General features: G+C 49.7%; 1 protein-coding gene across 1 annotated transcript in view; it reads left to right on the top strand.

The window, feature by feature from the left end:
- Window positions 1-23,241, top strand: part of SMC1B (structural maintenance of chromosomes 1B) — a 2,420,665-nt gene that overhangs the window by 2,091,882 nt on the left and 305,542 nt on the right. The window contains exon 20 of the mRNA XM_086952745.1: window positions 2,251-2,407. Coding sequence (XP_086808871.1) covers window positions 2,251-2,407 — 157 coding nt within the window. The remainder of the gene's footprint in view (window positions 1-2,250; window positions 2,408-23,241) is intronic.

The raw sequence follows: 23,241 nt of genomic DNA, 5'->3' as shown, positions 1-23,241 counted from the left end.
CACTGACTTCTGCAACATGGCAAAGACCCAATCGGTGCAGCAGCTTTCTCCTCACACGCTGCTACAAGGATCCAATTGCCAGGATTCCCCAAGGGACCTCACTTCCTCCAACTCTCTCGTTCCCCTCACAGGACACACTGCTCTCAGCAAGCAGGCGGGCACTTGTGCTCCTAGCTCCAGGGATAGGTTGTCTTGTCTTTCCCAGCTGGCAGACTAGCAGGCCTTTGCTCCAAGTCCTGGTCACAGGCAGAAGTCTTGCAGAGCTTCTCCTCCTCGCACAGCCCAACTGACTGCTTGACATTTGCCAAATTCGAGCTCCCACTCTCATAGTCCTTTTTCAGACACCAAATGTGATTTAGAGTTGAGTCTTTGAATTTTATGTTGGGGGTCTGCTTCATTTTAATGTGCCCTCTCGTCTGCCCTTCCCCCAGAAATCTTCCTGTCACAGCAGGGGCGACTCTATATCTGACAAGCCCCACATCACAGGAGATGGGAGTGACTAGAGGTTCACACCTAGATGTCATCCACAGTGTTATGTATGTATCAAAAGGTTATTTAAGGGTTTCAGCCCTGCTCTTTATTGCTCTGTGATCAGCCACACCTCCTTCCTTAGATGTGCTTAAGCCCCTTCCCAGTGACTTCTCTCTGAATCAAAGGAGCACCCTTTGAAGTGTATTGAAGAGTCTTTCTCGATCTTCCTCCTGTTGTGACCCACCTAGCTTACAGGCAGCACTGCACATCAACCCGATGTAGGCCCAGGGTGAGTTAAGCACACAGCAGCTGAACTTTAAGTTAGTGAGCATGTAGGCCTCACTCCTGAGACACAGGTAAACACGCCCTGTTCACTTGTAGTGATCACTACATGATATGCAGCCACCACAATGCTCGTTCTGATTAACTCCTGGGAAATGCAAAAAGAACAATTGATTAACAGTATGTTGAACAATGTCAAACATTCAACCCAGTACAGAGATCTGGAACTAAATCCATCATTTTTTGCTCCCCATGCCACTCCAGTTTAAACCTTGCCATATGCATATCAGTCTTGACCCTGCTCCCCATGGGATCAGTCCCACCCGTACTGCCAGGCCAGGTCCTCCCTTGACCAGAAACAAGCATGCTGGGACCGGTTTCAGGGTTTCACCCCTCATCAGCCAGGCTAGTTTGACTCCTGTGGAAGGGAGAGCAAGGGACCCACGTCTGGGCTTTCCTATCCCACTTATGGCAAAAAATGCTACAGCAACAAATGATGGACGGAATGCTGAATAAATCAAACATTCACTCCCAGTCAAGAGATCCTGGTTAAATCCATGGTTCTTTTGCTCACTACGCAACCCCGGTTTGGGCCTATCCATATGCAAATCAGTCTTGACCCTGCTCCTCATGGGAATCGTCCAGCCCAAACTGCCAGGGAGAACCTGGCTTGGCAGTTCGGCCTGGACAGTTCCTATGGGGAGCTGGGTCAAGACTGATTTGCATATGGCTGGGTCCAAGCTGGAATGTCATGGTGAGCAAAGAAACTGTGGATTTAGGCCCAGATCTCTGTCTGGGTGTGAATGTTTGACATTGTTCAGCATTCAGCCCATCAATTGTTCATTTTGCATTTGTCATCCAAGGAAGACAGGTATGCCATGACGTGGGTCCTGTGCTCTCCATGCCACTGGAGTCAAGCTAACCTGGCTTATATGGGGCTATATCCCAAAACTGGTCCTAGCTTGCTCGTTTCCAGTCCAGGGACGACTTGGACTGGCAGTTCGGGGTGGACTCTTCCCATGGGGAGCAGGGTCAAGACTGAATTGCATATGGCTGGGTCCAAGCTGGAATGGCATGGTGAGCAAAACAACTATAGATTTAGTACCAAATCTCTGTACTGGTGTCAATATATAACATTGTTCAGTGATTGTTCTTTTTGCATTTGTTACCCCTAGTGAGACGGATATTACCAGAAGTTGATCCCGTGCTCTCCATGCAACTGGAGTCACGCTAGTCTGGCTGGTGAAGGATGATACCCCGAAACCGGTACCAGGATGCTTGTTTTCAGTCCAAGGAGGAGCTGGCATGGCAGTTCGATAGTCTCTACTGACTCCTAAAATGATATTTGTACATTAGAAAAAGCATTTGAGCAACACACATATTTGCAGTCATAAAACGGTTTACACATTTGACACTGTATTCAAGAATAATGAGGACCCATATATTGGGTGTTACTGTAGATCAACTGACTTCAACTTTGTTATCAATTTTTCGTAGGTCTTGGATTCCGATAAAGAGATAAGTATCCATCTGTCAAACCTGCAAGATCAAACAGCATTGAAGGAAAACATTTTGATTAAAACAGTAGCGCCTAACATGAGAGCCCTGGAGAAACTGCAGCACGTCAGAGACCAGTTTCAAGAATCTGTAGATGGTAAATTTGAACATATAATTCTGCTTTAAAGATAAGACTTTGTTTAGATCGTAAACATTTTTAGTAGTCTATAAATTATTCTTTTAAAATATTATGTAAAAAAAATCTTCTTTTAAAATGTCAATACGTTTTTTTTCTCCATTTGCTAAGGAGATCTGATAGAGACTACTAGCTTCAGATTCCTTCACGTAGAATTATCCCCAGGCGTGAGACTGGATCCGGAAACTTTTTCTGCCGCAGCATCCCTGCGTGCCGGGGGCAGGGCAACATCACGCGACTCCGCCCAGGCGTCGTCCACATACTTGACGTCAGCGCAGTCACATAAGACCCACCCCGGCGCGCCTACGTCAGTTTTTTCCTTTTCCGCATGCAACTCGGATCCGGTCTTTGCTACGGGCCTATTTAAGGCCCCTTTTCTCCATTCCTTTTGGTGGAATAGTGTGTGAATGCCTTCGGGCTTCAAAACTTGCACATTTTGTGAGCGTCTCATGTCGGCGACGGACCGCACCTCATTTGTATGTGGTGTTTGGGGGGAGGATCACAGCACCACTGATTGTGCGGCGTGCCAACAGTTGAAGCCGAAGTCGTGGCAGGAGCGCCAGATGAAACTTCTGTTGGCGCATCTCTCCAGGTCGACATCCTCCCCTCGGTCTGCTTCAGCGGATGGCTTCAGATACGGCCGTGGTCGTCGTCCTCTCCCTTCTCCAATGTCACGTGAGCGTCGCTCCCCGGTGGGTTAGTGTCACAGTTTGTCCCCGGGGGCTGGTTTTCGGCCTGCCGGGGACGTGGACTCTCTGCGGGTGATGCGGCCCGCTTGTCGTCCTATCCACTGTTTCCCGGTGTTGGGGCGTCGAGAGTCCAAATGGAGACATAAGCGGCGGCATTCCAGGCCTTGCTGGTGTCTCCTCCTCCTCCTCCTTTCTCTCCTGGGATGTCAGCGGATCCCTTGCCCTTCGCAGGACCCTCAGCGGCGCCGCCGGCGGCTCTGGCCGCGCCGCCGTCTGGTTCGGGTCCAGGCTTGGAGGATGTATTGCTGTAGGGGTGGCGCTCCTCCGGGGCACCTCCTTCAGGCCATGGCATCTCTGCCTCGCTGCACACTCCCGCGCGAGTCCCTGTGGTGTCGCGGGAGGTCGCCTGGACTCGGGTCACATCCCGAGCCCCTCTTGGTCCTCTGACAAGGTGGTCCTATCTAAGGCAGAGGTGACACCGCTATGGAGCCACATGGTGGACCCTCCTCGTCCCGCTACGGGTAGAGGCCAGGGGTTGACTCCTCGTCCTTCACCGGGCCCCTCTCGTCCCCTCCCCATGGGTGGCTGCCTCGTTGGAGGGCGAGTCGGCGGTTGAATCGTCCCTGGCACCTCCACATGGGTCGCCGAGCAATCTCTGCCTCATTCTGGGCCGCGGCTGGCGGAGGGCTTCATGTCACTCCCCAGGGCCGTCTCGTCCCCCCATGCAGGTGGCTGCCTCAGTGGGGGTCAGATCGGCGTCGTTCCGGCGCCGCCCTGGGGCCGCTTCGGCTCCGTCTCTGGTCTCCTGTGTGGGGTGACTTGGAGAAACCTTGTCCGGTGACACTGGATGGTGCCGAAGTCCTGCCTAAGGCAGCGGACTCCACGGCTCTGCCCGGGGGTCGTACCACGGATCGTCTTCGGACGCTCCTTCTTCTCCGGAGGCAGGCTGTATATTGGTGTCGTCCTCCCCAGAGACTGGTCGCCATGTGGTGTCTTTTTTACCGGCGTTGAAGGGCGGCTCCCCGCCCTTGCTTCAGCAGAGGTGTTCGTCAGAAGAGTGGCAGGTCCCCCATTCTTCGGCTCCTTCTGATTTCCAGATCTGGCCCTTGCCCGTCCCGCTTGGCCTCGGGGACGGCCGCCTTCGTTTGCCGCCGTCGCCCACAGAGGAGCTGCATACTGCGCATGGGTGACCCGGCGCACTTTCCGGCGGACCGTCTATTGGAGGTCCTCCACCAGGGCTCTGGTGGGAGGGAAATCTTACTTACTCCAGTATTGGAACTTTCATAGATTCACATGCCTGAATCATTCCCCGTCGTCAAGACGAGAGTCTCCGGTGTATAAAAAAGCAGTGCTTAGTAATATATCAAACTGAAAAGAGGCCTAGGCCCATTTCCCTTTTGCAACCCATAGCCTTTGTTATGTAAAAAAGGCCCAAACTTTTCCCTGAACCAATCAGAGCTCCTCACCCTCTAGAACACTCCTGAGAGAACCTTCTGCCCCTCAGATTTTTCTACCGCACGTTGTGCTAGGGAGTTTCTTTTGAGCTCTGCTCAAATTCTGCAGTATTTTGACTAGATTTGAGGTTTGTTCATCTACCATGTCTGAGAAAGAGAAGAAATGGTTATTTAGAGCTTGTTCCACCTGCTCTAAGAAGATACTTTATACAGATGACCCTCACAAGGACTGCATCTACTGCCTCTATCCAGACCATAAGGCAGCAGATTGTAAGGTATGTCGTACCTTTTCAAATAAGACCTTGAGAGATCGTGAGGGAAGGCTACTGATCTGGCTTCAGAAGGTTGAGGCCAGAAAGAAGATCCTCTCAAGCGAGAGTGAAGAGGAATCTGTAGCGTCTAAGAGATCTCAGAAGAGAAGTAGATCTCCTCAGACACATTCCTCAGGGGAAAGACCTGAGAAGGCCCCAAAAAAGACCACTCCAGGGTCTTGAGGGCGCAGTCCCTCAAAATCCCTTTTTTCGTCTCAGCTAAGGGGAAGAAGGGTTCTGCTGATGAGGTAAAAATTGTGAAATCCGCCTCAGATCCACCACAATCACCTCAGAAAATCAAGATTACCATCAAGAGGTCATCTTCTACGCCTTCTGAGGAGAAGGGTACTGTTTCAGCACCGTCGGCGGGACCGTCGACAAAAAAGGGATCATCGATGACGACAAAAACACCTCCGAAGAAGGATAATGCTAAAGCTGGTGAGAAAACAGCGCCGACGATTTCACCGTCGACGATCGCGTCGACTGCGTCGTCGACGCCGTTGACAAAGACAGCGTCGACGGTGACTACGACGTCGATGGTGGCGTCGACGATGATGACTTGGTCGACGACGGCGATGGGAATCTCGTCGACAGGCTCGTCGACGAGGGAAAAAACACCAGAAAAAAGGTTGGTGCCTCGGAAAAAACCTATAACACCAGAGGCTACATCTCCGAGCAAGGTCTCCCCATTGTTGCCGTGTCACCTGCTGGAAGAGGAAGATTCGGATGAAGAGGATGACGAGTATGGAATTGCCAGTAGCCCTTCGCAATTGCAGGTCAAGTACCAGAAAGAGGATTCTGAGGAGGAATATGGGGGTTATCTGGAACAACCCCAGGAACAGCACCGATATCGCCAACAGCAATGTGAGGAGATGACAAGTGTGCCATCCTCTTTGTTGAGGGATCTACAAGGCATGTTGGAAGAATATAGGAAGAGATACCCAGCGACTCCAGTCGCTTAGCAGGCCCCAGAGGTTACTCCAGGTCCACGATCGGTACCAGGGACACCGGTTTGGAGGAGAGAGATTGTGCCGGAACCTACTGCTAGGTCTCCACCACCGACGGCACACCAGGATTCCTCGGATGACGATCATGAGGATGGGGAAATTGCGGACACAAGTGCAGAATGGCATGACTATATCGCCCCCTCACCGTCTACCCCTCCACAGAAACCGGTAGATTCTCCACCGGAGGACATTGTGGTTTTCATAATTTGATGGAAAGGGCCACTAAGAGATTTGCACTGACCATGACAGAGGAGAAGACGGAATGTTTTTTATACGACTTCAAGGACTCGTATCGGAAATCCGTGCGAGCCCTGCCTATAGTGTCCCATATTTGGAAGGAAGGATTAAAGGTCATGGAGACGCCAGCGACTGTAACGCCGGTTCTGGCCAGACTAGATAAGAAGTATAAGGCGACCATGGATGCTCCTGCTTGCCTTTTGGGTCATCCCTATCCGGATTCTGTTATTACACAGGCGGCACAACAGAAATCCAGGAACCCATCTGCTCCGATTGCAGCACCTCCAGACAAAGAGGGACGAAGTTTGGATAATGCGGGAAAAAGGTTTTCCTTAATGTCGGCTCTGTTAGTGAGAGCTGCTAATGCCCTCGCTATCTTGGGACGGTACGACAGGCAGATGTGGTGTGACCTGTCTCCATACATCAACCAGGTGCTGGACCCAGAGAAACAGGAATCGAAGAAGATTCTCATGGAAGGGGAGAAGACTTCGGCTGAAGTCATAGACTGCGCTATGGATATAGCGACCACAGCTTTTAGATCCCTGGGAGGAGCGGCGGTACTACGCAGGCAGGGATGGCTGAGAGCAACAGCATTTAGGCCTGAGGTGCAAAACAACATTTTAGACCTCCCTTTCAATGGAGAAGAGTTATTTGGAAAGCATGTTGATGATACTTTGCAGAGTATCAAAAAGGATACAGATACGGCAAAGGCTCTAGGAACACTGCAATACAGGAAAACCCCTTTTCGTGGCTCCAGGGGTAGAGGACAATCCTCGTATAGAGGAGGATAACAACAGGAAGATATTCTTCTTATCCGTCCTCATCGCAGCCTTACCGTCAACAGTACAGCCAGCGTCTATCAGGAGGATACACAAAATCAACTCCAAGAGGACGGGGTGGCAGAGGAAAGGACAACACCCGTCCACAATGACAACCTCCATCTTCCGGCAATGTCAGATGCTCCCCTCACTATCTTCACAATTGGCAGAAAATAACAACGGACCAATGGCCCTCAAAATAGTTCAATTCGGTCATACCCTGGAATTTCTTCAAGCGCCCCCTTGTACGCCACCGATGCACCAGAAAGCCAACCATCTGCATCAGCTCAGGCAGGAGATTCGGACAATGCTCTGAAATGGAGCAATAGAACCGGTACCGAAAGCCCAGGAAAACTAGGGGTTTTACTTCCGTTTTTTTCTTATCAAGAAAAACAAGCTCCAGTGGTGCCCCATTGTGGATCTCAGATCCTTAAACACCTATCTCAAGAAACAATCTTTCAGGATGGTGTCTCTCTCTGCAGGACATGCTTCCGTTATTAAACCCAGGATATCATATGACTACTTTGGACCTACAGGACGCGTATTTCCACGTGCCGATACATCCTGTACATAGACAGTACCTTTGGTTCTGGGTAGCCGGAAGACATTACCAATTCAAGGTACTGCCATTTGGCTTGAAATCAGCGCTAAGGGTGTTCACGAAATGCCTGGCTCCAGGGGCGGCTGTGTTGAGAAAACAAAAACATCAAATATTTCCTTACCTCGACGACTGGTTAGTCAAGGCACCATCAAAGGTACAGGCCAGAGCGTCAACACAGGCCTGCATAGACTTATTCGCCAAACTAGGATTGACTCTCCACGAGGGAAAATCAAACCTCCGCCCAGCTAAAGTGATCACATTTCTGGGGGCAAAATTGGACACGGAATGCAACAAGGCGTTTCCCTCCGAGGAAAGGCAACTAGGGATTGTGTCCCTCTTCCAAGACTTTGTAAAAAGAAAGTCTCTATCAGTCCGCAGGTACAAATCCTTACTGGGCATGATGTCATCTTGTATTCCCCTGGTACCTTGCTGCAGGCTAAGGATGAGACCATGGCAAGAGCAGAACGATCTCCAATGGCGTCAAGCGGAGGGATCCTTCGACGATACAATAGGGGTGACACCAGTGATGGTACAGGCAGCAAAGTGGTGGACGCTGTGAGAAGTTGGCCTGATATATGATGCTCACTAGTTCTAGTGATCACCTTGTATCAGTCCAAACAACCCTTATGGTGATTGGTTGTAAGTCAATCTTATGGACCAGCTATCCTAATGGTAGCATGGACAAAGCAGTCTTAGGATAAACTCTTTTGGCATGTGAAGCCAGCTGTTTCACCACATATAACCCCTTGAATACCAAATTAAAGGACACCACACAGGTAGTTATGAAAATAAACAAGATATTTATTAACTAACATTCACCTCTGAACTCTTTATGAGATCAGAGGGCTAAGCACATGACAAGACTCTTAAGAAAAATACGTTCAGTTGCACGAGTTACAATGTTGCCCTAGGGGCGCAACAAACCATATACTAAACAAGTGGTATAAGGAAGTCGATAGAAGGAATGGAGCTGTCCAGAGGCTGTAGGATCGCTGGGACTACACTATCCTAACTTTAGGTAAGTAATAGGAGGCCCACGGAATGGTGTGCAGAGTGTGAACTCACACGCGAGATGCGTAACAACGTCTATGGACAGTACAGTTCAAGAAAAAGGTGAGTACGGACAATCCTGACTAGTTACGACTAAAACGACTGTGAATCTAGACACTAGGAGAGTCAATCCACCCTTGAGCACCGAAATGCTCTTGTTACCTCACCCACAGGCTGCGGGTGCATAGGTGCAAAGTCGTGTCGGGTTTCTGCGTTGAAGTCTATGGAGCCTGGAAGAAAAGATGCTGCAGGTGACCAGGAGAAAGATGTTCGGTGTGATCCAAGGGTGGATCACGGAAGCTGAAGACCTGAAAGCAGAGGGGACAATGTTCAAAGTCACTAGCCAGTGACTGGAGTGGAACCAGGAAGGAACCAGATGCTGTTGTCGCGATCAGGTGAAGTGGATGCTTAACTCTGCAGCCACGTGGACCAGGAGGTGTCTTCGACGACCAGGATGGAGGCACGGGCTGTCTCTCGCAGGCTCTCGCTGTCGGTGGTGTTGGATCCGGATTCGGCGTCAACAGGCCTTGGCAAAGACAACCCACGCGGTGAGTGGAATCGGCGTCTGGTGCGGACCATGAGGGTCCGGGGTGCTTCTCCTTTGCAGGGAAGCAAGGGCCAGTCTGGAGCAACCAGACCAGCGGTGTGGATTTCAAGGATCGTCGTCTAGGAGGTCACTAGCCAGCCAACAAGTGACCAGACAATGCGTTGAGCAGCAATCAAGCAAAAGGGCCCCACGTAGATTTCGTGGATGCTGCAGGGCTGATCGTCTGTGCAGGAGCTGCTCGGGGCTGAGGCTTCTCAATCCCCAAAGCACTTCGTCGAGGATACCTCAGAAGTCGTGCTGGAAGCGAAGTACAGTTTCTTCAAGATGGCCGGTCCCGCGTGTCTCGTCACACCCACGGATCTCAGATGTGCTGCAGATGTAGGTAGAGGTCGGAGAGGTCTGGAAGTCCGGGTCTCGTCGGGCTCTGAAGTCTGGATCCACTCGGGAAGACGACAAAGTGAACCGCTGGAACGCTTGATGGTGCCTGCTTGTGCAGGGTGGACACTCCTTGCCCACAAGGGATATTTCTTCAGTCTTCTGTGGAGCAGAACGTCGAAGTCCAGAGTTTCTTCTTGTAAAATCAATTCAGGAGAATCTAACTTGGAATGGGACCAGCTCCTACCTTTATTCTCCTAAAGGGGGCTGTACTATCACTAGGTCCCTCCTATGGGTGGGACCAGGAAGGGGGGTGGTTACACCCCCTATCCTTTGTCCGGTTTCGTGCCAGAGCTGGGGCTGGAGTGCCCCAGCAACTGGTTTGAATCGGTGTATGCACAGGGCACCTTGTGTGCCCCAGGCATGTCTCATTCCTTTCACGCCTGTCCTACCTAATACACAAAATCCTGTCTGGGGTGGTGCTAGCACCTCCCAAGGCAGGAAACCCTTTGTCCAAGCCTCCCTCGCTGGAAGGACTCCCAGCAGCAGGAGGTCAGACTTGTGTCTGTGGTGGCAGCATCCATTTTGTGATGCTGAGGCTCGAGTTAACTTTAACCGGGGTTCACAGTTACATACATAAAGAAACCACCACCCTGATAAGTACCATCCAGTCAGGCGCCCCTTAGGACCCATATACTCACTTCATATACAACCTTGGAAGAATAATCAACTTCCATGGGGTCACCGCTATAATCAACACCTCCATAACCCCTATCATCTTCCTGTCATGCTGGAAAAAGGCAGATGTCAACGCCCTATTGAAGGAACTAACATCGGACCCCAACACCCTCAGCAGCTACAGACCCATCTTGCTCCAGCCTTTTCCAGCTAAAGTCGTCGAAAGACATCAATATCCAAATTGCAGACAACCTCAAACTCAATCAAGCAGTACAGGAATGTGGTGGTAGTGTTTCTCATGGGTGAGAAAGCGTCCGCACATATGAGCAATACAATTCTCTATGCACGTATACGTGTATTGTCACTTATATAAAGTTCCTAATGTGAGGTGCACTATTATCCTGTCAAACACCCACCACCTGGAGTGTTAAATTAGCAAGTATTTTGCTAATAATAAGTATCAAAGAAAGAACAGGCATTGATCAGGCACCCTCACAGGATATGTAATTATCCAAGTAATTATCCAAAGTTTATAAAAAACTGTTCATTGCTAGGAGAAAGGCTTCCAAAACACGGATCCAGAGCCAGGTGTTAGACTTCAAATCTTTTATTTCATAATCATTAAAAATTGTTTCCAGCTTGTCCTGCCGACACGTGTTTCGTCTCTTTGGAGACTTTTTCAAGGCTGAAAGTATAGAAAGACTAAAATCAATATTTGCAAAATATACATTATACTCATTCAACTCCTAGACAGCTCTCAATCGGGCTTTCGCACCAACCACAACACAGAGACAGACCTCACTGTGGCCACTGATGAAATCAGAAGTATTCTCGACTAGGAGAAATGCCTGCATTCATCCTCCCCGACCTCTCCGCAGCTTTCGACATGGGCTCCCACAAGTCACTCATCCGAAAGCTTCAGCACTTGGATGTCCACGGATTGGCCCTCAAGTGGAAATCCTCCTTCCTCATAGGCAGAACTCAACCAGTTTGACTTCCCCCTATACCTCATAAATTAAAAAACTCATCTGTGAAGTCCCTCAAGGATTGTAGCTCAGCCCAGCATTCATCAACATCTACATGATGCCTCTCGCAGACATCATCAGATCCCACGGCATAAACATAGTATCCTACGCCGATGAAACTCAGCTTATCCTCTCCCTTACTGACTCAACCAGCACCGCCAAAGCAAACTTGGCCAACTGCATGAGCAACTTCACTGCTTGGTTGAAAAACAACTGTCTCCAGCTCAACACAGACAAAACCAAAGTACCTATCATCTGCAACAACCACTTCCCCTGAGACACCTTTTAAAGGCCCTCAAAACTTGGTCCCACACTCACCCCTGTGGACCATGCCAACTTTGGGATCTGCCTGGACACTGACCTCCCCATGAGCAGACAGATCAACACCATCTCCTGATCATGCTCTCAAATCCTTTGAATGCTACGCAAGATTTTCAAGTGGATCCCACTAAACACCAGACAAAAGGTTGCCTAGGCTGTTATCTCAAGTAGACTTGATTAAGGAAATGCATTCTATGTCGAAATCCCAGGCCATGTATGTCAACTCCAAACCACGCTGCAGGCAGATTCATAATGAACTTCCCGCGAAATAACCACATCTCCCCACACCTCAACAATCTCCACTGGCTCCCAGTCCAGGAAAGATGTGAGTTCAAGCTTTTCACCCACATCTACACATCTCTCCACAATACCAGTACACCTTACCTCAAATACTGTCTCATGCTTTAACAATATACCAGACACCTACGATCTGTGTCCCAGGCAAGAGTACACCTCCCTCTCATCAACAAGACCAGAAGCAAAGGACGCTCTTTCTCATACCTCGCAGACAAGTTTTGGACGACCACCCAAAACACATAGGAACCTCCCCCTTCCTTATGGACTTCCGAAGGAACCTCAAGACATGGCTCTTCCAGACGAAACAGACAAGATCTCCTCCTTCCACTCAGGCCTGTCCAACTCAGTGCCTGGATACCCTCATGGGCGATTAGCCGCGCTCTACAAATTCACATAACACAGACTATAATACCACGCTACTTGCAACAATGATATTGTGGTAAATTGTGAACAATCACAGCAACACCATTTTTAATAAGAATAAATAAGTGATTCCTAGCCAAAAATGAAATCTTTTCAAATATCAAAATAAGCTAAAAGAACAAGTTACTTACCTTCGGTAACAATATATCTGTAAGAAACAGTAGTTAGTATTAGATTCCTTACCAGTTTCAGTTTTTAGTTTTTAAAGTCTTTATTTCGACGTTTTCTTCATAAAAGACAACAGATAAAATGTATACAAGAGTACAACACAAAGTACAGATCTTAAAAAAATACAATATAGACAATCGCATATCCTTTTTAAAAAAAGTCAATTAAATAACATAGAAAGACGTTTTTCCTAAATAATAAAAAATACAGAAGTTCAATCAATTGGACATAAGTAATAGTATGTCTCATTTATCACCTTGTAGATACCTGGCTCTGATGGTCCAAGCCCATCCAAGATATTTTGCCATACCTATGGACAACCATTCTTCTGTATTAAATCTTAGGATTAACAACGCCTCTTCAAACACTCGTGTGTTGACCCTTCTGCATATGGGTTTTAGCCATTTCCGGCGTGGTACGCAATATGCTGGGCAAGCAAAAAGAAAATGGCCTAAAGATTCCCTTTGCTCACTACGCCAGGGGCAGTACAGAAACGGTTGGTTATGCCACTTATTAGTAAATTCCCTTAATGGCAACGTCCCAACTCGAAATTGATGATACAGTTTCCTGTCAGTACTTTTAGTAATAGTGTCCCAATAGATCTCAATGTGCGGAACCACTTTGTGGACCAGGAATGTACCTGTCAAATTAGGTTTCTGTGAGAGCAAGACCAGATCTTCTTTTACTGTGGCCCAGAATAAAAGTTTAAATTCTTTTTTCGATGGGAAGGTGTAATTTCCCGGATCTGTCCACTGCATGTGGAGACTCATTCTAAAAAGTATAGTCTTTATTGTTTTGAGCCAGGATATATTCCCTGCCCCTTGTATCGATCTCACATCCAGAATTTCCTTAGCAAACCTAGATCGTTCCGGCGTGGACCAGATACGTCTCCATAAAGCAACCATCCTATATTGGGCATGATGTTTAATGTATTGGCAACCCATATCTAACATAAGGGGAAGTGATGGTGTCGATAACGGAAGATTAACCAAACTACGAAAAAACTTATTCTGGATTTTATCCAGAACAGCTAGATCTACATTTCCCCATAAATCCGAGCCATAGAGTATGGCTGAGCTAATTTTTGCGTTGTAGATTTTAAGCGCGGGCAAAACTCTTTTTGTCTGGGAACAACGCTGTTCTTTCACAAGATACCCCGATAAACGGGCACATTTTAAGCTAAGTGCCTTGATCTGTTCCTTCCAGCGTATCCTGTAGTCTATTACTACCCCTAGGTATGTCATTACCTCTACTTGTTCCAAAGTGGTCCCATTCATGGTTACATGACCCCTAGCTGGTTTGTTCTTGATCAGAACCATAAATTTTGTTTTTGAGACGTTAATTTTGAGGTCATTTAGACTACAAAAATCCACAAACTTATTTATTGCTGTCTGGAGACCCACCTGCGTTTTTGCCAAGATTAGGGTATCGTCTGCAAAAATTAAAAGAGGGAACCTGGTCCCACCCAAGACTGGCGCATCTGTCGGTGTGGCTGAGAGAAACTGTACTACTTGATTAATGAAGAGTAAGAACAGGGTTGGTGCCAAGACACACCCTTGTCTCACTCCTCAGGTCACTGGAAAGGATTCTGTCACCTGACCCTGGCTACCCCATCTTACTCTGGCAAAGTTTTGTTCATGTAGCCTGATTGTTAACTCAAGTAGGTCAGATGGTATTCCCATTCTCCTTAGCGCTGCCCACATCTTTTCTCTCAGGACCAGGTCGAACGCAGGTTTAAGATCCACAAACGCCGCGTATAGTGTGCCTCCGCCTAAATACATAGTCTTCCAATAGATCATAACAAATCTAAGCACTTGGTCGACTGTGCTTATATTGGCCCTAAAACCAGCCTGCAGTGGGGACAGAATATTTTCTTCAGTCATCCAGAACTGGATTCTGCCCAACAACATTCTAGCGATTACCTTCTGCAAAGCGTCAATAAGGCTAATGGGGCGGTAATTTCCCTCATTAGTCCTAATACCTTTTTTATACACAGGGAGGATCTCAGCCCCTTTCCAGGAATCTGGTATTCTAGCGCCTTTGGCAATAGCATTAGCCAGAATGGTTATGTAGGGGACCCAATTTTCCATATCATACTTAAAAAGATCCTCTAGGAACGCAGTCCATACCGGGGGATTTACCATTTTGGACCTGCTTTAGGGCATTCACTGTCCCAGATTCCTTAAAGACTATGCATTCACAAAAAGCAGCAGGTAGCAGAGGCCGTTACTCTCCCCTGTAATATGGATTCCCATCTCCATACCGCTGAACTGAGCCGAGAAATGCTCAACCCAGTTCTCGGCTGGAACATGATTAGCTGGGGCTTGCAGGTCCCCTGTCCCACCCCACTTCAATACTTGCCAAAATTTGAGCTGGTTGGTAGAGAGGCTAGCCTCATATAGGTCTAGCCAGCGTTGATCATCCCATGCTCTCTTAGCGTGTTTTAGCGCCTTCTTGTAATTTGCCCTCTCTTTTTTAATATCCGTTGTTACCCTGGTTTTTATGGCAGCTATCAGGGAACTGTGTGCTTTACGGCAGGACTTGTCATACCATTTGGCTCCTAAATGGTTTATACCAGATTTTCTAAGACTACCTGATTTAATAAAAAAGGTTTTAAGTTTGGCAAAAAGGGACTCATGGGTTTTGCCAATTTGTTCCAGTGACCCCACATCATCCAGTAGTGGCCTAGCCTTCTTGGTCGCAGCCGAAACTTCTACTGATATATTATCGATAATACCAGGATTTTCCAGAAACCTAACCCAGCGTTACCTACGACAGTCATTAGTAAGGACTGTCTCGCCTGTAGTGTAGTTTGTTGCATTATTTCTAAGTAGGTCACCATCTACTTTCAAGTTTATTGATAAGGGATTGTGGTCACTTTCCAGTCTTACAATTATTTCCATGTCCTCTAGTAGACTCCAAAACTCTATCTTAATTAAAAAGTAGTCTATGCGGCTGGTGTTGTAACCATTATCAAAAGTAGCTTTTCCTGCCAGGTCGGACTTAGTTCTCCCATTAACAGCTCTCAAGTCCCACTCCAAGCATAGACCAAGCCATTGCATAACGGACTCAGTAACCTTTTTAACAGGTGAGATGGCCAGGCTAGGGATATTCCATAGCTGATCTACTTCGCCATAACACCCGTTTTCCAAAGTAGGTATGGGTTTGAACGTACAATTAAAGTCCCCGGCCAACATTACACACTTATCTCTACCAATATTGTTCAATATGGGATCTAGATCCTCAACAATTTTTGATATCTTCCCTCCTGATCGCCCCCTTACATATATATTGATTAGGAAAAAATCTTGATTATTTACACTGCTAAATTTAAGCCCCTGAATATCAATGCTTGAGTTAGACAGTTCATAGATCTTATAACATAAAGATTGTCTGGTCCAAATGACAAGCCCCCCAGCTGGGCGACCCTTTGGTCCTTTGAATGCTGGTTTGTAAAAATTCAGATAACCAAGTCGATATATAGCATCGACTGACCAGCTTTCTTGGAATACAATTATATCAAATTGTTCTACAAAGGACCCCCAATCAGTCTCAACCAATTTTCCCTTCAACCCCGCAATATTCCAGGATAATATCCTAAGTGTATTTGCAGGTACCACCGGTGTCTTGTCAAGTGGGCTAACATTCCCCCCACTTCCCTCTTGTGTTTGGGAGTTGCTAATGTATTCATTAGTCAATTCTATTCCTAGGGGGACATTTCCCAACTGATCCTTCAACATATCTACTACATTCGTAATTTGACTTCCGGTGGAGCTATCTAACACCTGTATGTTTGCAGAGTGTCGAGATGTTGCTCCAGTGGGCGGTCTGGACAGCCTATGATCTAAAGACCCATTATTAAGTCAGTCAACTCCATCCAACCCCATTAATGGTGCAAAACGGTTTGAAAGATGGGGCATGAACATTGGATAGATTGGCGTTTCTGGGAAATATCTGTCTCTAGGTCTATAGTTTTGGAAGGAATGATTTTGGTGTGAATGATCTCTCGCTGAGTTAAGTTTGGGGTAGAAGTAGTGCAGGGACAAGGTTTGGACATCACCCAATCTTCCAAATCTTGGTTCTCTGCGGATAAAGTCAGCTACCCATGACTCCCTAAAGCTAATAACCACACAATCCCCCTCAAGATCTTTTTTACTAAGTCCCACCCAGTCCACCCTCCTGACATTAAGGATTTCTGTTTTTGACATTAGGGGGAGAGGTCGATTCTTGTTTAACCAAAATGTTACTTTGTTATATAAGTCTCTGTGGGTTTCCCTCTTACCCTCTTCCAATGGGGCTACTCCGGTTAGGATTATAGTATAGGGTAATCACTCGGGGGGGAGATTCACACATTGTTTCCTAGATGGAGAATTTTCATAGTCCGAATATTTTGGTCCATTTGACCGGAAGATTTGGGTGATCTTCTGGGAGTGGGCTGCAGATTGGAAACAGTATCTGCCTTTTGTGATATTGCATTCGCAGAGGTCTGCTTGTTTTTATCAGAGACAGGTTTCTGCTGGGGGCCTCTCAAGGATGAAGATACTGGTTTGGCCTTATTCCCCTTATCCCCATTGCTCAAAAGATTTTTCTGGGTATGTATTGGATCTGGCCCAATGGGGGCAGTGGACAGTTTTATCTTTTTCGTTATGGTCATATTTTCTCTTATTAGTGATTCCAAGATGTCCATCTTATCATTTAATAACCTAGTCCGTTCAAATAGGGGCAAGAGAAGAGATTTAATCAATAATTCTATTTTATCCAAAAGGGTACCTTCAACATCACTTCCTATAGTTTTGTTTTTTGCAGGGGGGTTTAACAGGGCTGATGTAGTAGTCAGTAGAGGAGATGTATTGTTGGTTCTCAAGACCTTTTTGTTACCCCCCTTCTGAGTCGAATCTTCCCTTTTACTTTTACTAGGTTTGTGTGCGGGCGTGCATTCTGGGTTTGGAGATCGAGTTTCTTGCTCGGGGCTTGGATAATACTAGGGGAACCTGAAAGACCAGTCTCAATGTTAAGTAGATTACGGTATAGAGAACTGCCTTCCGATGTAGAGTCTAGGGCAAAATCAATAACACCCTCCTCTAACTCCAAGTTTTGACCTGCAGGAACGGTATCGGTATCTGTATCATGGTTAGCGTTGGTAGCAGAGCTAGGCAGTTGTGTTAGGGGAACCGGGGAAACAACCTCACGAACTTTCCCTAGTGAAGAACGCTTACCCGTGACCAAGTCAAGCGATTAGCGTTTTTCTGCTAATGCAATTTCTTTTTCCAAAATACAGGTGGTACGTTTAAAAAATTGGTCGATAGTACCTGTAAAGACTCCATTTGTGGTGGATACTTGAACCTGCCTTTCTTTGCCAGAACGTAGGGGCATTTTGGTTAAGTGTACTAAGCCACCCTTCTAGCAAACCTAAGTTAATAAGACAATATAGAACACAACCAAACATACAAACAGTCTTTACCCAATTATCTACCTATACCAGATACCAGTAATGACAATATAAATACAAAGAAATGGAACAAAATGAAGGGGGGGTGGCCCGACCTGACCTCTGTCGGCCTCGGACGGCCACAGACGGTCCCGCCCTTGTCCCGGGCTTCTCCCGGTCGCTCCCGCGCGCTCCCTCGCAGCGGGGCTAGGCAGTTGTATTTGTATGGTCAATGTGAGAGGGGAGGAGCATGCAGGGAGAGCGGCCCAGGTGCTGGCTATTGGGTCAGGCGGGCGCTCCTGGGACTTGAAGTCCTGCGCCCGCAACTCGCTCGCAGCCCTGCACAATACGAACCCCCACAGTCACAGCCTCAGGCGTAGGGTGACAGACTCCTCAAACGAGCTTCGCTGATGTTGATGTTATTTGAAGCCCCCACATGAAGCGGGACCCGCGAGCAGTAGCGGCAAGAGCAGGGAAAGTTTCAGCGGCACAAAATCCCAGCGTGCGCACTAAGGAAAAGCGTCCCCTTACCTTAGAATGTCCCCAGACATTAGACTGGATCCTGAAACTTTTGCGTAGCAGTACCCTTGCACGTCGGTAGGCGCCGTCTGCGGCTCCGCGTCCGTCGGCGGCGTCGTGGGCGCCGTGATGACGTCGTCGGAGTACTTAGACGCCGCCTCCGCGCGCTGACGTCAGTTCTTAGACACAGCTTTTCCGCGCCAGAGACGCAGAGCCATGTTAAAAAACCAACACTGGTGCCATTGAAACTAGGGCCCTGAAAGGGGATGACCTTAACCCTAGATATCGGTTCGCAGAAGGGGGAGGATGGGTGGGTCTGTAAGGAATCTAATACTAACTACTGTTTCTTACAGATATATCGTCCCGAAGGTAAGTAACTTATTCATCTGAAAGAAACAGGTTAGTATTAGATTTCTTACCTTAGATCAGATACCCCAGCAATACCAACCCTGGTGGTGGGCCTGCGAACCAATAATCACACCAGAAAGTCCTGGAGGACGGAACGGCCAAAGAAGCCATCCTTCCGGACTTGGCTGTCCAGGCAGTACTGTCTTGCAAACGTGTGCAGCGATGCCCACATAGCTGCCTGACAGATGTCCTGCAAATGGACTCCCCGGCCCAGGGCAAAGGTTTAGCCGCCGTGGCCCGAGTGGAATGGGCCCTCAGCTCAACAGAAGCCTCCTTCTTTGCCAAGGAGTAAAAAGCCTTGATACACAAGACGACCCACCGAGAGATGGTCCACTTGTGCACCGCCCGTCCCTTCTTCGCGCCCACGTAACCAACAAAGAGTTGGTCATCCACCTGGAACTGGCGTGTGCGATCCAGATAAAACGAAATCGCACGTTTTGGGTCCAGACGGTTGAGCCGCTCTTCCTCTTTTGAGGGATGCGGTGGCAGAAAGAAGGTGGGCAAGGTGATAGACTGCCCGATGTGGAAGGCCGTGACAACCTTGGGCAGAAAAGAGGGTCTAGTCTGCAACACAACCTTGTCCGGATGGACAGAAAGGAAGGGGGGTGTAGAGGAAAGAGCCTGGAGCTCACTCACTCTCCTGGCAGAGGTGATGGTAACCAGGAAAGCAGTTTTCAAAGTAAGAAGGCGGAGAGGACAGTTATGAAGTGGCTCGAAGGGAGCGCACATCAGGTAAGTAAGAACAAGGTTCAAGTCCCACTGAGGCATCACAAACGGAACAGGGGGGAACATGTCTGTGATGCCCTTCAGAAAAGAGTTACAATGGGGGACTTGAACAAAGATGGTTGATCAGGCAGCCTTAGAAAGGCCGAAAGGGCAGAAAGGTAGCCCTTGATAGTGCCCAGAGCAGAGCCCTGCTGGGCAAGAGAAAGAAGGATGAGGAGAACCTCAGAAAGAGGGGCAGAGAGAGGATCCACAGCCTTTGCTGTGCACCATGCCACAAATCTGTTCCACCTGGAGGCGTATACCGACTTTGTGGAGGGACGCCTGGCTGCCAGAATGACTTTACAGACTTCAGGAGGCAAGTCAAATGGCCTCAACTGTCGCGGCTCAATCTCCAAGCATGGAGGTGGAGACTGGACAGGTTCGGGTGGAGGACCGTCCCCTGCTGCTGCGACAGAAGGTCTTCCTGAATAGGCAGACGAACCGGGGGATCGACAGACATACTGAATAGTTCGGGATACCAGTACCTTCGTGCCCAGTCCGGAGCCACAAGGATGACTTGGGCTCGGTCGCTTTTGACCTTCTTTAGCACTCTAGGTAGAAGTGGTGTCGGCGGAAAGGCGTACAACAGACTGCAACTCCACTCGCGACTAAAAGCGTCTCCGAGCGAGTGCCGCCTTGGAAATTCCAATGCGCAGAACTGATGACATTGCGCGTTCTCTTCTGTGGCGAATAGATCTAACCAAGGCTCTCCCCACTGCTGAAAGAGGCCATGCGCCACGTCCGAGTTCAGACACCATTCGTAATCCATCATGCACCTTCGGCTGAGCTCGTCCGCCCTGGCGCTCAGAGAACCTGCCAGGTGTTGAACCACCAGGGTCACGCCCTGATGTCCCAGCCACTGCCAAAGGCGCAGAGCCTCATGGCAGAGGGTCCACGACCACACCCCACCCTGTTTGTTGCAGTACCACATGGCGGTGGTGTTGTCCGTGAACACCTGCACTACACTCCCCCGAACAGAGGGGAGGAATGCCTTCAGTGCTAGACGAATCGCCCGCAGCTCCAAAAGGTTGATATGGAGCCGGGACTCCACCGGAGACCTGAGGCCTCTGATCTCCGCCTCTCCCATGTGGCCTCCCCAGCCCTAGAGGGACGCGTCCGTCACAACCAAGTGCTCCGGTTGGGAAAGGGAGAGGGATCTGCCGCTGACCCAATCATGGTCCGTGAGCCACCGCTGCAGCTGTCTCGCAGTGCCCTCCGAGATCAGGACATGGTCGGACAGGTTGCCGTGATGCTGGGCCCACTGAAACTTCAGGTCCCACTGCAGAGCCCGCATCCGCCACCTGGCGTGATGCACCAGAAGGATGCAGGAGGCCATCAGCCCCAGAAGCCGCAGCGTCAACCTGACCGAGATCCGGGATGAAGGCTGAAAAAGTGGAATAAGAGCCTGAATATCCCGAACCCGCTGTTCGGGAAGGTAAACCCGAAACTGCGCCGAGTCGAGAACTGCTCCGATGAAAAGGAGCTTCTGAGAAGGTCACAGGTGTGACTTCGGCACATTGATGGAAAACCCCAGCTGGTGCAGGAGGTCTGCCGTCTTCTGGAAGTAGCTGACGACTGTCTGGGGCGAGCCCGCCTTCAACAACCAGTCGTCGAGGTAGGGGAAGACTGAAACCCCTAACCTGCGTAGACGAGCTGCGACCACCGCCATCACTTTGATGAACACCCGTGGGGCGCTGGTAAGGCTGAAGGGGAGCACGATAAACTGAAAGTGCTCGTGGCCTACCGTGAACCGCAGGTAGCGCCGGTGGGCCGGCAGGACGGGGATGCGGAAATAAGCGTCCTGCAAGTCCAATTCTACCATCCAGTCTCCTGGATCCAGGACAGTTAAGACCTGAGCCAGTGTCAGCATTTTGAACTTATCCTTCCGGTGAAGCCGTTGAAGTTCCGTAGATCCAAGATGGGGCGAAGGCCCCCTTTGCCCTTGGGTACCAGAAATTAGTAGGGGTTTTGGAACTACACCCTACTTCTGGCCCAGGAACGCGCTCGATGGCCCCCTTGGCCAAGAGGGCTGCAACTTCCTCCTGCAGAAGTCGCAAATGATCCCCCGATACACGGTGGAATTGCGGTGGCATGGCTGGAGGTGTCCCCTCGAAGGGGATGGAGTAGCCCCTTCGGACGATTTGCAGCACCCACCTGTCCGAAGTGACGGTGCGCCAGTGGAGGAGGTGATGGCGAACCCTGCCCCCCACTGGCATCACATGGGCCTGAAAGCACGGACTAGGAGGGTTTTGAGGCGGATGCTGCGGGGCAAGGTGTGGACTGGCCTAGTCGTTGTCCCCGACCGCCACCACTTTGGATGTTAGTCTGCAGTACGTGGCTGGCAGCACTTGTGGGGGCGCCCCTTCCTTGGCCACAAAAGGAGGAAAAGGCACCCGCTTGCTGGCGCTCGGCCGAGAGGTCCAAGGACTTGGCCGTAGCCCTGGAGTCCTTAAAGCGCTCAAGCGCAAGGTCTGCCTTGTCGCCAAAAAGGCGACGGCCATCAAACGGCATGTCCATGAGGGTATTCTGGACATACGCAGAAAAGTTGGCGGACCTCAACCAGGCGTGGTGACGAATCGCCACCGTCGTTGCCATCGCTCTGCCCAGTGAGTCAGTGATATCCAGCCCACACCGGATGGAAAAACGCGCTGCATCTCGACCCTCTGCAAGGGCTTGGGCGAGTTTAGCCTTGACCTGCGCCGGGCAATGTGGCAGCACGTCTGCGACCGTGTCCCACAGGGAGTGGGTGTAACAGCCCAAGAGGCATGCGGTGTTGGAAGACCGCAGTCCCAGACTAAGGGAGGAGAATATTTTCTTGCCGTAATTCTCATACCTCTTGGATTCCCGATCAGGCGGAGCTAACGGGAATGGGGTCTGGGAGTTTGAGGCCTGGATGACCAGGCTCTTGGGGGTGGGGTGGGTGGACAGGAAACAAGTGTCGCCCGGGGCCGGGCAGTGGCGTCTGACCACGTTCCTATCTACAGGCATCAAGTGCCCAAATAAACGTCAGTTAAAGCCTCATTAAACGGCAGCAGAGGCTCAGCCGAGCTTGACTGCGGGTTAAGGACCTCAGTGAGGAGGTTAGTCCTCACGCGCGCGACGGGGAGCTCAAGGCCCAAGGCCTTGGCCGCCCGCGTCACTACCACACTGAAGGTTGCCCCCTCCTCTGTAGCCACGCTAGGAGGCGAGACAAAACCAGTGTCTGGCGAGGTGTCCAGACCACTGGCATCCCCAAGTCCACCTGTCCAGTCCTCCTAGGACTGACACTCACGTGTCAGAAGGTCGTCAGACTCCTCCCAATACTCCTCATCACCCATCTCCTGATAATCAGGGTTGTCAAATGATGGGGCCCGTTCATTGAAGTAAAACTCCCCAAGCGGCGTAGAGAGCGGCGCCGCTCCAGCGCCGGAACCGGATTGAGGGAGGCATCGGGGACGGCGCCGCCCGAAGACGGCGCCGGAGGTGACACCCGAGGGACCGGCGCCAGTGAGGTCGTAAGGTCAATTGGCGACGACCCGGATCCAGAAGCGGATCCAGTGGAACTCTGCGGCGCCGGGCCCAAAGGCGCCTACGGCATCGGGGCCGAAGCACCCGCCGGCGTCGGGCCGAAGCACCTGACCCGCTAAGGTCCCCAGATGGGTCCGCTTGGCCCAAAGGCACTGCGGAGCCCGCCG

Source organism: Lissotriton vulgaris, chromosome 1_2 (assembly GCF_964263255.1).
Source record: "Lissotriton vulgaris chromosome 1_2, aLisVul1.2, whole genome shotgun sequence".
Lineage (NCBI taxonomy): Eukaryota > Metazoa > Chordata > Amphibia > Caudata > Salamandridae > Lissotriton > Lissotriton vulgaris.
This window is presented reverse-complemented; position numbering and strand designations above follow the sequence as displayed.